The sequence below is a fragment of the Podarcis erhardii genome (assembly GCF_964252035.2).
Source record: "Podarcis erhardii genome assembly, chromosome: 8".
Classification (NCBI taxonomy): Eukaryota; Metazoa; Chordata; class Lepidosauria; order Squamata; family Lacertidae; genus Podarcis; species Podarcis erhardii.
This window is the reverse complement of record NC_138499.1, coordinates 21118986-21132636: the sequence shown is the minus strand read 5'-3', so window position 1 is coordinate 21132636 and position 13651 is coordinate 21118986. Positions and strand designations below refer to the sequence as shown.

Sequence of the window (13651 nt, the reverse complement as noted above, 5' to 3'; positions counted from 1 at the left end):
GTGTGACTAGCCCAAGGTCACCCAGCAGCTGCATGTGGAGGAGCGGGGAAAGGAACCCGGTTCACCAGATTACGAGTCCACCGCTCTTAACCACTACACCATAGAAGAAGAAGAGTTTGGATTTGATATGCCGCTTTATCATTACCCGAAGGAGTCTCAAAGCGGCTAACATTTTCCTTTCCCTTCCTCCCCCACAACAAACACTCTGTGAGGTGAGTGGGGCTGAGAGACTTCAGAGAAGTGTGACTAGCCCAAGGTCACCCAGGAGCTGCATGTGGAGGAGCGGAGACACGAACCCGGTTCACCAGATTACGAGTCTATCACTCTTAACCACTACACCACACTCTGGGTGTGACCAGCACATGGGGCAACACATGGAATGGCCTACACCATAGGCCATCCCACCTCCACTACCACCATCAAACAGGAGAAGTATTGTTGGACATGAACTTACACATGGGACATTAAATGACTTGCAATCTTAAGCACGTCACAGAAGCCCCTACAATAACTTACAATTCAGGCCAAGTTCTCACTGAGATGATAAACTTGTGTTTTGGTTGTTCCCATGTCCCAGGGCTGGATCCAGGTTCAAGGGGACCCACAGCAAAGTGCCTTCCACAGGTTCTGTTCTACATTGGATCCTTCCTCCCCTCAGCTATGGGCTGCGCCCCACCATTGCCCTGCAGCAGCATTGATGGAGTAAGAGTGTTTTCTCCTGTTCTAGAGGGTAGGACCTGCACTAGTGGATTCAAGTTAAGGGAGCGGAGATTCCAACTAATCATCAGAAAGGACTTTCTGACAGTAAGAGCAGTTTGAGCATGAAACGGACTCCCTTGGAAAGTGGTGGATTCTCCTTCCTTGGAGGTTTTTAAGCAGAGGTTGGATGGCCATCTGTCATTGTTGCTTTAGTTGAGACTCTTGCATAGACGACCCCAAAGGTCTTTCCCAACTCTACATTTCTACAACCCTGGGATTCTATAATTGTCTTCGATAGCAATACACCATGGGCACAGTGTATTTTTCATGGCTGTGAACATTGAAGAGAAAATCAAAGCAACCCAAGCTAGCCTAAAGCGGCAAGTGGTCACATATATAAAAGGCACAATCAGAACTTTTCGACACATTCAATGCTTCAGTTGCTCACAGCTAGTAGCCAAGGTGTTTATTTGAAGTCAGCAGCAGCAGCTCACTTTCTTGACTAGTCCAGCCTGAGATAACACATGCAGAGCAAACTATACCAAGCAACTCCCATTTGGCCCAAACTAGAACACTTTAACTGAAACCAGCCTTTGCTGCTGTTACCACCAATCAATAAGTGTGTTTCCTGCAGCAAAAATAAATAAATAAATGCCGAGAAGCACAGTATGAGGAAATGACACAGAAAAAGGGGAGTAAAGGGGGAAATGTTTTGTCACAGTTAATGGCCTGGTGAATGCAACCATGGAAACATACCTGTGTTTCGACATCTGTGAGCTTTCTTGTCTGCTCTGCTGTCTGGCTGAGGAGGCTGGTCCCTATTTCCAGCATGGTGGCTGTATGGTTCTGCACAGCATTCTGCTGTAACTGCGCCATCTCTGATTTCATGTTTTCCACAATGTAGTTCTCAAGCTATGGAAGAGAACAGGTAACAAGTTTAAATGGCAGCAAAGTATTTATGTTAAAATGCATCTGCAATTTAAATGTGTGTGTGTGTGTGTGTGTGTGTGTGTGTGTGTGTAAATAATAAATTTATAAGCACTTTTTTCTCTCCATAGTGGACTTCAAAACAATGTGAAATGCAATAGTTTTTTTTAAATAAAAATAAGCAAAGCAAAAATAACAAAGCTTGGAAACAATCCCATAAATACTACCAGCACAGCAAACAAAAGTAAAATCAGCAACAGAACATAAGAAGATTTCAGGGGCAGGACTGAGGAGGAATGGTGTCCACCCTTCTCCTGAACCTTCCCAAGAATAGGAGGACAGTATAGATTTAGAACGGTGGTTTGCAGAAGGACCTAGTTCAGAGATTGCAGAGGGGGAAAGCTGGGAAATATTGGAAGAAGAACAGCAGGAAGAAGAAACACCAGGGAAGAGACAGCTGGCAGACTCAGTGTCTTTGGAGAGCATTCCCGAGCCAACTTCCCCCAGGACTAGGTGTGCAGAGTCTCAGAGACAGAAAGCCCAGCTCAGCCAGCGCAGGGATGACATGGGATAAGAGAGACGAAGGGGGTGGTGGCTTTACTTGGAGCAACACCATCTCAAGAGAGAGATTGCATTCCTTTGTCTCTTGCTGTGATTATTGAATAAACTAATTGGTAAGAACTCTTCTTTTTTTATCTGCTTCTTTGCTGCCACCGGGGGAGGGATCTGATTCCCTGAAGCCTGACAGAAGATGAGTCCTGCCATCAGGCCAAAGGCCCACATTCTAGTCCAACTTTCTGGTATCATACCAGATGCCTACAGGAAGGCCACAAGTAAGACCAGAACCACAATAGCACTGTCCCTGCTTGTGATTCACTTCAATAGGTATTCAGAAACAGATTGCCTCCAGCAGTGGAGGTAGAACAGCCATCGTGGCCAGCAGCGACTGATGGCCTTATCCACTGTGAATATGTCTAATATTCTTTTATAGCCATCTAAGTGGCAGCCATCATTACATTCACTGGAATCTAGTGTGGAGAACTACACTGTCCTGAATTTTCCAACATTTAGCTTCCCTGGATTCATAGCCAGCAGCCTCAGGCATACCATTTTCTCATAAGACAAGGTGAGTTGTGGTTCTTCTACAGTGAGATGTAGCCCTTTCATATGCAGTATGTTTAGGAATCAATCCTACCATTCCGGAAACAAAAGTTCATTGCAGCTTCCCTTGTAAAAATCAATCACCCAGCACACTTTTACACAACAGCTGATTCAACAAACTATGTGATGAGCCATATAATAAAGTCAGTTGGGGCCAAATGAACTCTTACCTTCCCTTTGGCCTCTAATGTTGCCTTGGGGAGTACCAATAGTGTCCAAAGTTGTGTATGGAAAACACATTATAATATATTACAATGGGAAGGCTAGATTTACACATCTAGTAGCAAAATTGCAGTTCTGAGAAGCTCATAATCAAGAAATAGAGCAAAACCACAAGCAATTGGCTTGCGACATTCAGAGGGTGTGTGTGAATTAATTTCCTCCGAAATAGTACTGGGTTGATGACATTTTTAGAGTGTGATAACCTCTCACAGAATAATTGTAACACAGAACTCCATTGTAATAATTTCTAGAGAAATATCCTTGTTAGTCTCTTGAAACAAAAACAAGAAAGTCTTGTAAAGAAAGTCTTGTGGCACCTTAAAGACTTACAAATTTATGATGAATAAGCTTCTCTTGTGGACTATAATCCAGAACCTGCATCAACTGAAGTGGACTATAGTCCACAAAAGGTTATGCTATAATAAATATATTCATCTTGTTTTTTACAGATGGCCATGAGGGGGGGAAATCTGTATTTTATTATTGGGACAGTAAATGAGGAGTGCACAGCTTACAAAGTCAAATGTACATATGACTACGTCATGTGATTAATTTTTCATATACATCTATATAATTTGATCATTAGTTAACTGTGTACTTACATACTGCTTAGTGAAGAGTTTTATTTATTTATTTGAAAAGTGGGCTATAAATTTATTAAATAACAGAAATAACAGCAACAACAACATTAGCATCATGGTAGAACTATTCAGCTCCATTTCTGAAATATGCTTAGTTTATTTTTGTAGGCTACATTAAATAGTATATTCATAGTCATAGTTATAGCTGAGACTTCTGGATAAAAAACAAGTGCCCATCATACTCATCAGACTATATGGTTTCTGAGTCAATGGAATTGGTGGGTAAATGTAAAACTCCCATCTCTTAGAGATCTATGAATGTAGGGGAAAAGAGGCAGGCAAAGACAGAAGAAGAAGAAGAAGAAGAAGAAGAAGAAGAAGAAGAAGAAGAAGAAGAGGAGGAGGAGGAGGAGGAGGAGTAGTAGTAGTAGTTTGGATTTGATATCCCGCCTTTCACTCCCTTTAAGGAGTCTCAAAGCGGCTAACATTCTCCTTTCCCTTCCTCCCCCACACCAAACACTCTGTGAGGTGAGTGGGGCTGAGAGACTTCAAAGAAGTGTGACTGGCCCAAGGTCACCCAGCAGCTGCATGTGGAGGAGCGGAGACGCGAACCCAGTTCCCCAGATTACAAGACTCTTAACCACTACACCACACTGGCTCATGCAGCTTCATACACATGACTGTGAATCAGTTTGATGGACCTCTCACTCCCCTGGTGATATTATCTCACTGCCCTGTGAGAGAGCCCTGAGAAAGGTAGGCAAATGGAGACACCAGCATCTTGTCTGCAGACAGAGCAATTCAGATTGCCTCTTCTGGAGTCTCCCTCACAACGGTTACAGAAAGGGGCTCAATATGCATTGGACTTTGCGGATGATATTCACTGGGTAAGATATGAAAGTCTAGCTTGGGTTTACTGACTATCCATGAAAGTTAGCAACTTTCTAAGTCAATGTAATTCAAAGGAAAGCATTGCAAGTGGGTTCAGAGTCTTTGAGTCTTGGCTAAGCCGTTCTTTCTTTGTCCCTGCCTGAACATGTGCAGGATATTCGTTCCCATGTCAGATTTTGAGTGTTTCAGCTAGGGATGCAGAGGATGAATTTAGGCATAAAGTGGCAGGAGACCTGAATGTCTTCTCCAGTGAAGAACAGATAGGCATTGTTGACCAGATGCCAGGATCTCTGGAGTGTTTGCAGATGTAGGAGGTGTTTTCACTATTGCTATTTTGAGAATATTTCTTTGGAGTTCACAGCCTTTTAAAACCAATTCCAGGAATGTAACCCTGTGCTCCCTGTGTTACTGTCTTGAATAATGGTCACTTAAATACATTGAAGATGGAGTCATTTTTTTTGAGGGGGGGGGAAGAGTGAGAAGAAGAATTCAATAACAGCTGAGATTCTTTGATGCAACACACTGCAAAGGCAATGCCAGTAACCATACCTAAGCAGGCACATTCTGTGGCCCGTGAGAGCAGTGAAAAAAATTGAGACAAGACACTGGAGTTGGGGGAAAACCAGATGAGATTTTCACTGACTACGGTCAGTAAGCTGGGTTGGCATGGCTGTAGGACAAGGATGAGTTCCTCATTCCACTCTGCCTTTGCTGATGGAATGGCAATGCACTGAGCTTAGAAAGGCCCTCTGTGGGAGTTCTCCAGCATTGAACTCTGGTTTGATGAAAGCCCGGCATCCAGGGTCTCACTAGGCAAGTGGGGAGAGATTCCTGTTAGGTAGAGATCCTAACTCATGCTGGGCATGTCTTAGTGAATCCTCCCATTTACTAGGAACCAGGCAGAGGGCCTTCTCGGAAATGGTGCCCATCCTGTGAAAAGCCCTCCCATCAGATGTCAAGGAAATAAACAACTACAGTGGAACCTTGGGTTGTGGACGTAATCCATGACGGAGGCATGTCCATAACCCACAGCGTTCGTAAGCTGCAGCGTCGCGTCTGCGCAAGCGCATGGCGTGATTTGGCTTCTGCGCATGCGCAAATCGCGGTTTAGCGGTTCTGCACATATGTGAGCGGCAAAACCCGGAAGTAACCCTTTCCAGTACTTCTGGGTTTCCCGCGGTCCGCAACCTGAAAACGCTTCACCCGATGCGTTTGTAACCGAAGGTACCACTGTATCTGACTTTTAGAAGACATTTGAAGGCAGCCCTGTTTAGGGAAGTTTTTAATGTTTGATGCTTTATTGTATTTTTAATATTTTGTTGGGAGCTGCCCAGAGTGGCTGGGGAAACCCAGCCAGATGGGCAGGGTATAAATAAATTACTATTATTATTATTACTACTACTACTATGCCGATCCTACCCAATTCCATTTCCACCCACACTTGTAACAAAAATTCTCTCCAATGCTTAACATAATGAGGGAATTAACATTTCAATGAGGGAAAGGGAAACAAACAAACAAACAAACAAACAAGCCCCCAAAGACGCCAGTTGAGGTTGAAATGAAAGAACCAGAGACCCTTTTAATGGCTTCCGCCCTTCCTTTCCCACCTGAGTTCCCGGGGGATGAACACCACCCCGCGAGATCTTGTGAGGGCAGACACAATTCTTCCTCCCCCATTGTTTTCTGGGCTCTGCACTGCTGGGCAATGTTGCCCCATGGTCACACCCAGAAGGTGGCTCAGAGGTGTATGAACTTTCCTTTATACAACCTGGAAACTTTTCATATGTGAGATTTAAATCACTTTTATACTTACATCGCATTGTTATGAGAATCCCAAGGCATTTTTTAAAGGTTCATTTCCCTACTAAGCAAAGTTTTAGTCTTACATCTGAACCAGCCCTCTGAAGTTGCCGTCCCCATTTTAATTGGGTAACATCCTCAAGTTCTACTTCCGTTCATTTTCTATTAAACTTGAAATGCTGCAGGGGAAGTGAGCATGTTTCATTCTGAACAGTAAGCAGCACCCAATACGGGCCAGATGTGTGCCTTGATTTAGGGACTGAGGGAAAAAGTAAGAAGGGAAATGTACAGCATGGGATTAATACAAAAGCACCCTTTCATCTTTTATCTATGTACTTCTGCAGATGCCAGACTGGCAAAGGCTGATGAATTGCACTGGCTGAGGTCAAGAAAGATTTGTAACAAATTTGATTGTCTATGTAGAACTCCAAGTAGTGGGGGTTTTTTGTTTTGGTTTTTTGTGGGAGGCAGAGAATGTTTGCCTATGAGGGAGAAAATGGAGCTGTCCCTCCAGAACAATAGGTGATTGAGAGATGATTTTTCAGCTCAGAAAAGGGAGAAAACCAATGGAAGCATTAGAATAGAAGCTCAGAAATATCACAGGCTTTGCTTGCTTCCTAAATACATCTAAATACATCCTAAATATCACAGGCTTTGAGCTTCCTAAATACATCTGCTTAGTCACTGTGAGAACAAGATGCTTCCTCATGTAATAATAATAATAATAATGGGATGTGGGTGGTGCTGTGGTCTAAACAACAGAGCCTAGGGCTTGCTAATCAGAAGGTCAGTGGTTTCAATCCCCACGACGGGGTGAGGTCCCGTTGCTCGGTCCCTGCTCCTGCCAACCTAGCAGTTCGAAAGCACGTCAAATGCAAGTAGATAAATAGGTACCACTCTGGCAGGAAGGTAAATGGCGTTTCTGTGTGCTGCTCTGGTTCACCAGAAGCGGCTTAGTCATGCTGGCCACATGACCCGGAAGCTGTACGCAGGCTCCCTCAGCCAATAAAGCGAGATGAGCGCCGCAACCCCAGAGTCGGTCACGACTGGACCTAATGGTCAGGGGTCCCTTTACCTTTACCTTTAATAATAATAATACTTTTATTATTTATATGTTGCCCATCTGAATGGGTTGCCCATAAAACATTAAAAACACAAAGAAATCCAAAGAAAGGGAATGATGTGTGTATATATATTTATTTATTTTTTAAAAAACACATCATATTGACTTCAATCAATATCCTAGATCTTTTGCAATCTCGTATGTGAAAAGTCTTCTGAGCATTTCCCAGTCAATCCAAGGTAAGTGTAGCACAGCTCACCATTTATAGTGTAACAACCTGTTCCCCTATGCACTAATGAACCTAGAGAAAAACCAAGAGGAAGCATAGGCTTGCCATATGTCAGGAAAATTCCTGACATGTCCTGGTTTTGGGGTGTAAAAAGGGAGACCGGGTGAATTTTGCAGAATCAGCAAAATGTCAGGGAAAACCCAGATGTATAGCAATGTGATGGAAAAGGCAGCAGAAAAGGCTTAAAATCACTATTTTTTTGGGGGGGGGGTCAAAAATTTTGGTGGGTTTCTTTAAAAAAGCAACTTTGTGAGTGTCAGGAATTTTACTTTTTGAACTATGGCAACCCTAGAAATCATTACCGATGGTAGCTCACCAGGTTAAGTCCCGGTTATCATGATTTGTACAGCAAAACCTTCTTTGGGAGAGAAACAAACTACAGTCTCCGGTCTGTTTCTTCTGTGAGCTAGTTGGGAAGAGCAAAACAGACCAAAGAAGCACAATCACAGTACAGTGGTACCTTGGGTTACAGACGCTTCAGGTTACAGACGCTTCAGGTTACAGACTCTGCTAACCCAGAAATAGTACCTTGGGTTAAGAACTTTGCTTCAGGATGAGAACAGAAATCACGTGGTGGCGACAGCGAGAGGTCCCATTAGCTAAAGTGGTACCTCAGGTTAAGAACAGTTTCAGGTTAAGAACGGACCTCCAGAACGAATTAAGTTATTAACCCCAGGTACCACTGTAAACCATTAACTATGGTTTCCTGTGACATGAGATTGACAACATAGATTGTATGGCCTCATTTGTATATAATACTAAACCATAGGTGGCTGTTGATTCTACAGGAAAGGCTTTCTTATGCATTTCTTTATTCGCTTTATGGCTTTCCTTTCTTTTTTGCTTTGGAGCCTCTGTCTAAGCCAGCTCTTTTCATGCTTTATGTTAGCTTGCAGCCTGCCTGCATAATGGTATGGGTGCTCATGCTATTAAATTCAGCGGCATCTGCCTTCTGTAAACACTCATTACACTGAATCTGTGTTTTCAACAATGTGGTAATACTCAGCAGCGATGCAATAAAGCTCCAACGTTCACCGAAATAAAACTGCCACAGAGTTAAATATTATTGTTTATTAAACATTCCAGGAGATCGCGTATTAGGAGTAACTGATTTTATTTATTTTATTTTATTTTTTTGCTTTTGGTGTTTACCAAATGATCTTTATAGAAGCCACCCAAACGCTAATGATTAAAATGCAAACAGAAATGCTGAACATGAGTGCATGTTAAGGTTAGTGGCTTCCAGCATATGCCTATAAATAACTTAAGAGCCATTCTCTCTTACTTTGATTGACTATTACTCAGTGTAGTTTACACTTTTACATTTGACCAGAAGAAGTACAATGGGTGCCCAGATGATTCTGAGCTCACAAATAGGCTTCAGAATTGTATTAACTGGCCTCAGTAAGAGGGTGAAGCTTAGCATGACAAGAAATGGTTTTCAAGCTGAAACCCGTTAAAAACCTTTTAAGTATACAGTGTGTTTTGGAGGTTGATGAAAGGCGATAAATTGCTCCATAGCTCAACAGCACACATGGCAGCTGGTACATGCATCCATACTAGAGATTGCACCCTAATGTTTTAATCTTGTATCTTAATCTTTTAAGCTGTATTTTAATCAACTTGTTTTTATTATTGGTTGTTAGCCGCCCTGAGCCTGGTCTTGGCTGGGGAGGGCGGGGTATAAATAAAAAATATTATTATTATTATTATTATTATTATTATTATTATTATTATTATTACTAAAATGGCAAAGAAATCATGAACAACATTGGGAAAGGAACTATGAGCCTGTGTGAAGTGTAATTCACAAACTGATTGGTGCACCGGGTAGGCTGTTAATTCATTTTCAGCATTTATTTGCTGTGGTTCAGGACCAAAGCCTTCCATGTTAAAACACGAAACACAGATAAAATCAAATTAATTAAGACAGCAAGACTAAAGGCAGTGTGAAAGGACTCCATAGTCCAGCACAAGCAGATGCAGTAATGCAACTCAAAACTATTTAAAACTGAGACCGCATCGGTATAAAGAATAAAATATTGGCCACTGCACTTTTAACTAAAAGGCAGAGGGGAACAAAATGATTTCCCGGAGCTGTTCAAAGGCTGCTAAGGAACAAGGTCAAAGATATATCCCTCAAGGGAGAGTTCCACATATATGGGGCCATTACCAAGAAGCCCCAGTCTCAAGGACCACCTAATCCCTTATATCCCTGCCCAATGACTGCAGCACTTGGGAAAGTTGCTGTTAGATGTTTCCAAGGCTCAGGTGCATGATTTGTACCCACCAAGAGCCATTCATTCAGTTTAGTGGAACTCCCTTCCAGCTGAGGTCAGATAGGATACCTCCGCTTCTGAAGATTCGCCTCCCCCCCCCCCCCGTAGGCACTTTAACTGAAGCCTGCTTTTTATAATGTTGGCCAATTTTTTCCTATTCTCAATGCATTTGAGAATAATAACATCCTCAAGGTCCCAGGCCTCAGAGAGGTTAGGCTGGCCTCAACTAGAGCCAGGGCCTTCTCGGCTGCGGCTCCAATCTGGTGGAACGCTCTGTCACAAGAGACTAGGGCCCTGCGGGACCTGACATCTTTCCGCAGGGCCTGCTAGACAGAGTTGTTCCACCAGGCCTTTGGTCAGGGCGCAGCCTGACTCCCTCCTCTGGCAACCTGCACAGAATTTTGCTTAATCGGTTGCCATTAATTTGATTTTAATTAATTTTTATAATGAAATATTTTTAGAATGTGTGATTATTTGATTGTTTGATTATTTGATTACTGTTAGCCGCCCTGAGCCCGGCTTCGGCTGGGGAGGGCGGGATATAAATAAAAAATTTTATTATTATTATTATTATTATTATTATTATTATTATTATTATTATTTCTTATATACTGCTTAGAGACAATAGTGGTTAAGGAGTATAGAATTTTTTTAAACAAACAAAAAATATGTACGGTTGCAGAATACATAGCATTTCCATAAAGGCAATTCATGTATTGAAGTTAGACAGGCTTTGGCACGGTACACTTTCAGAGGGTGCTAAACACTAAAAATATTATTTTTACAGCCTTTCCCAGAAGGATGAGTTGACTAGAGGGGAAGTATCTGACTTCTTTTTTGAGAACTTTTTGGAATTTTTTTTTTACTTCTTATATTCTTTTATTCTTTTACTGCTGTATATCACCCAAGGCTTGTTCTTGGCTGCAGCTCGCAGTTAGTGATGAGAGAGCTTAAGTGAAGGGTCTGGTTCAGACAACATGCTAAGCCAAACCTTGGCTTAGATCAGTGGTGTATGGCAGTAAGAAGGACCAGGGAGTAGACAGTGGCTATGAATTCCTCTCTAACTATCTACACATTCAATTGCAGTCCTTGGTCAGCTATAGTTTGGGCTTTCTATAATGTGTGAACAAGGCCACAAAGAAGAGATTTGCCCCTATGTTTCTCAACATATTGCTCCATGCTGAAGCCACTTATATCTGTCAAGGCTGAATTGCCAGCACAATCTGTTAAAAAACAAGAAAATCACATCCATTCACTAGGGATAATTCAGAGTTAGCAGTTGATTTATCAAGGGGGCGGAGACAGCCTATACAGAACTGTGGCCGACCACACATGTTCACTTTCTGTCTCTCAACATGATATTTCAATAAACATATTGAGAGCATTTATCTGAGATGTATACTGGATCACACATACAAATAAACAGTTGGTGTTTATTTGAATGTGCAATCACTGAAGTAAACACAGCTGTATTTGGAGTACGTGATGTTTAAATGCGCTGCTTTTAATCCAACTGGCTAGCAGGGGTCCGAATGCACTTGTGTTTGATAAGGATCACCTTAGGGCAACAATGCCTACTGAAAAATCAAAATATATGCACAATCTGAATAGGAAAATATTGGGTTTGCCAGTGAAAAACCGCCGTTGCCTGTGCTTTCATGGCCACGATCAAAATGCACTTATTTTCCTTCTTGTGCTAAATTTGAAATTAACAAGCTGTTTCATCTTCTTTATTTATAGTGTTTCTTTATTATTTCATAAAATGTATACACCACTTGATTATTAAAAGACCCCTCAAAAAGCAAAAAAAGATAAAACAATAAAAGCGACAACAAAAAATCACAACAGAAAAAAAATATACAAAAATTAGAATACCGATTAAAATCACCTCAACTTTCTAAGCATCTTGGTAGACTTTTCTAAACAGGAATGTTTTTAGCAGGCACCAAAAATAGTACAGTGAAGGTGTCTGCTTGATCTCAATAGACAGGGACTCCCAAAGTGCAGGTTGAGATCAGAAATGTTCAGTGCGTAAGGGTTTGCTAACCCAGGAGAGTCCCCTTTGGATAATAACAATAACAACAATAATTTAATCTATTTATATACCACCTTTCTCCCAAATTGGGAAAAGGCAGCAGTTCTGCAAGATCTTTTAAACTTCCCTACCCCTTCAGGTTTGTTGAAGGAGAAACTTTTGTTAAATAGCTGAGCAGATTGCATAGTCATCTAATGTGTTTCTCTGCTATTCATCCATGTCCTGGTTGTTAATTATAACTTAGACAGAGAAGTCTGGAAAATCAGACTCTTGGGCCCTTTTGCACATCTCCAAGACATGGACAACCAAAAGTTGAAGTTTCAAGGGTGCACTTGAAAGCAATGAAAGCAGTGAAACCCACACTATATCCACTGTTGCTGTTCAGCTCTCCTGAAATCCCAGATAATAAAGTTTAGAATTTCCATATCCAATGATCATAATGTTTCATGGAGGTATGACCTTCTATTATCTTCAGGGGCAAACAAACATCTGCGGTGAAATACTCTTAAAATTAACTACAATAAATTATACTGTATTTCACTACTGCACTTCTCCCCCATAGGTGTAACTCATAATAAGCGTGAGAGAGACTCTCACTCTTGATTTAAATAAATCAAGATTAAATCAAGAGGAATTCATATCAAAAGAATGACACATCTACAATACACTAATGCCAAGTGGACTTAGTTGGGGTTGTTATGCAGGTAGGGTGGGGAAAAGGATGAAAGTGTAATTTATTGTAGGTTTGTTCCTATATTCAAAATTAATTAAAAAATAATAATTTAACGATGTGCAATTAACTTTGCCGTTCACTATCATGAAGGAAGCCAAAAATCTAATCTATATGGTTCATCTCTGTTCATTGAAATAAACAGAGGATGGTATACATACCAGAAAACTTGATTAGCTACTTCTAGTCACCGACAATTAAAAATTAGACAGAGGATTATTTCTCCCATGCATGGTACTTCTGTTCCTGGATTTACACGTAATATCTACTTTTGATTACAGCTTTGCTTAATATGGTTAGACAACCATATTCATTGGTGTCCTATAAAGTTTGGTATATTTATGGTCTTCAGTTTTTATAGCACTAATGTGTAGCACAAGTGGTTTAGTGATGAATATTCCATATAGATGGCAATGTTTACTTTAGTTCCTCCCCAAGAATTGTATCAATACATCTCTGTTGGACTTGCTTTATAATTGTAGGAGCACATAAACTGAACAATTCCAGAAATGACCATGGCAATAAAGGAGCGATTTTCAGTTTCCCACAGCACCATAAAAATAGCAAAATAGCTAATGGAAACTACAGTACATGTCTTCCTTTCCACTCCCATAATTCTGTACCCATCTATTAAACTCCACATGGCCTTAGCCCTAACTTTACTTTTAATGAGATTGCCTGCGTAACTCTCCACATATAAAACTCTCCAAGTATTGAGAACAAAAACTTTCAACGTAAGTGTGCAGCCTCCATTTACCCAGGATGCACCAGTATTCTGAATTGCACATGAAAAACAAAATGGCCGCTGAGTATTTTCAACAGTGGGCTTAGTGCCCGACTCTGGATTCGACTTGTTTAGAATTTAGAGAAATCTGCATTTGGTTTTACTGAGACGTTGAACTATAAAGCTGAATGCCCTTAATATTGATAATACCAAGTGTAGTAGTATTTCCTAGAAGTGTTGGGTGTGG

At 41.2% G+C, this 13651-nt stretch overlaps 1 protein-coding gene across 1 annotated transcript in view; it reads right to left on the bottom strand.

Annotated features, from left to right (window-relative positions):
- The window catches only part of ANGPT1 (angiopoietin 1), a 145878-nt gene that overhangs the window by 66305 nt on the left and 65922 nt on the right, over positions 1 to 13651 (bottom strand). Inside the window, exon 2 of the mRNA XM_081874436.1 lies at positions 1456 to 1611. Coding sequence (XP_081730562.1) covers positions 1456 to 1611 — 156 coding nt within the window. The remainder of the gene's footprint in view (positions 1 to 1455; positions 1612 to 13651) is intronic.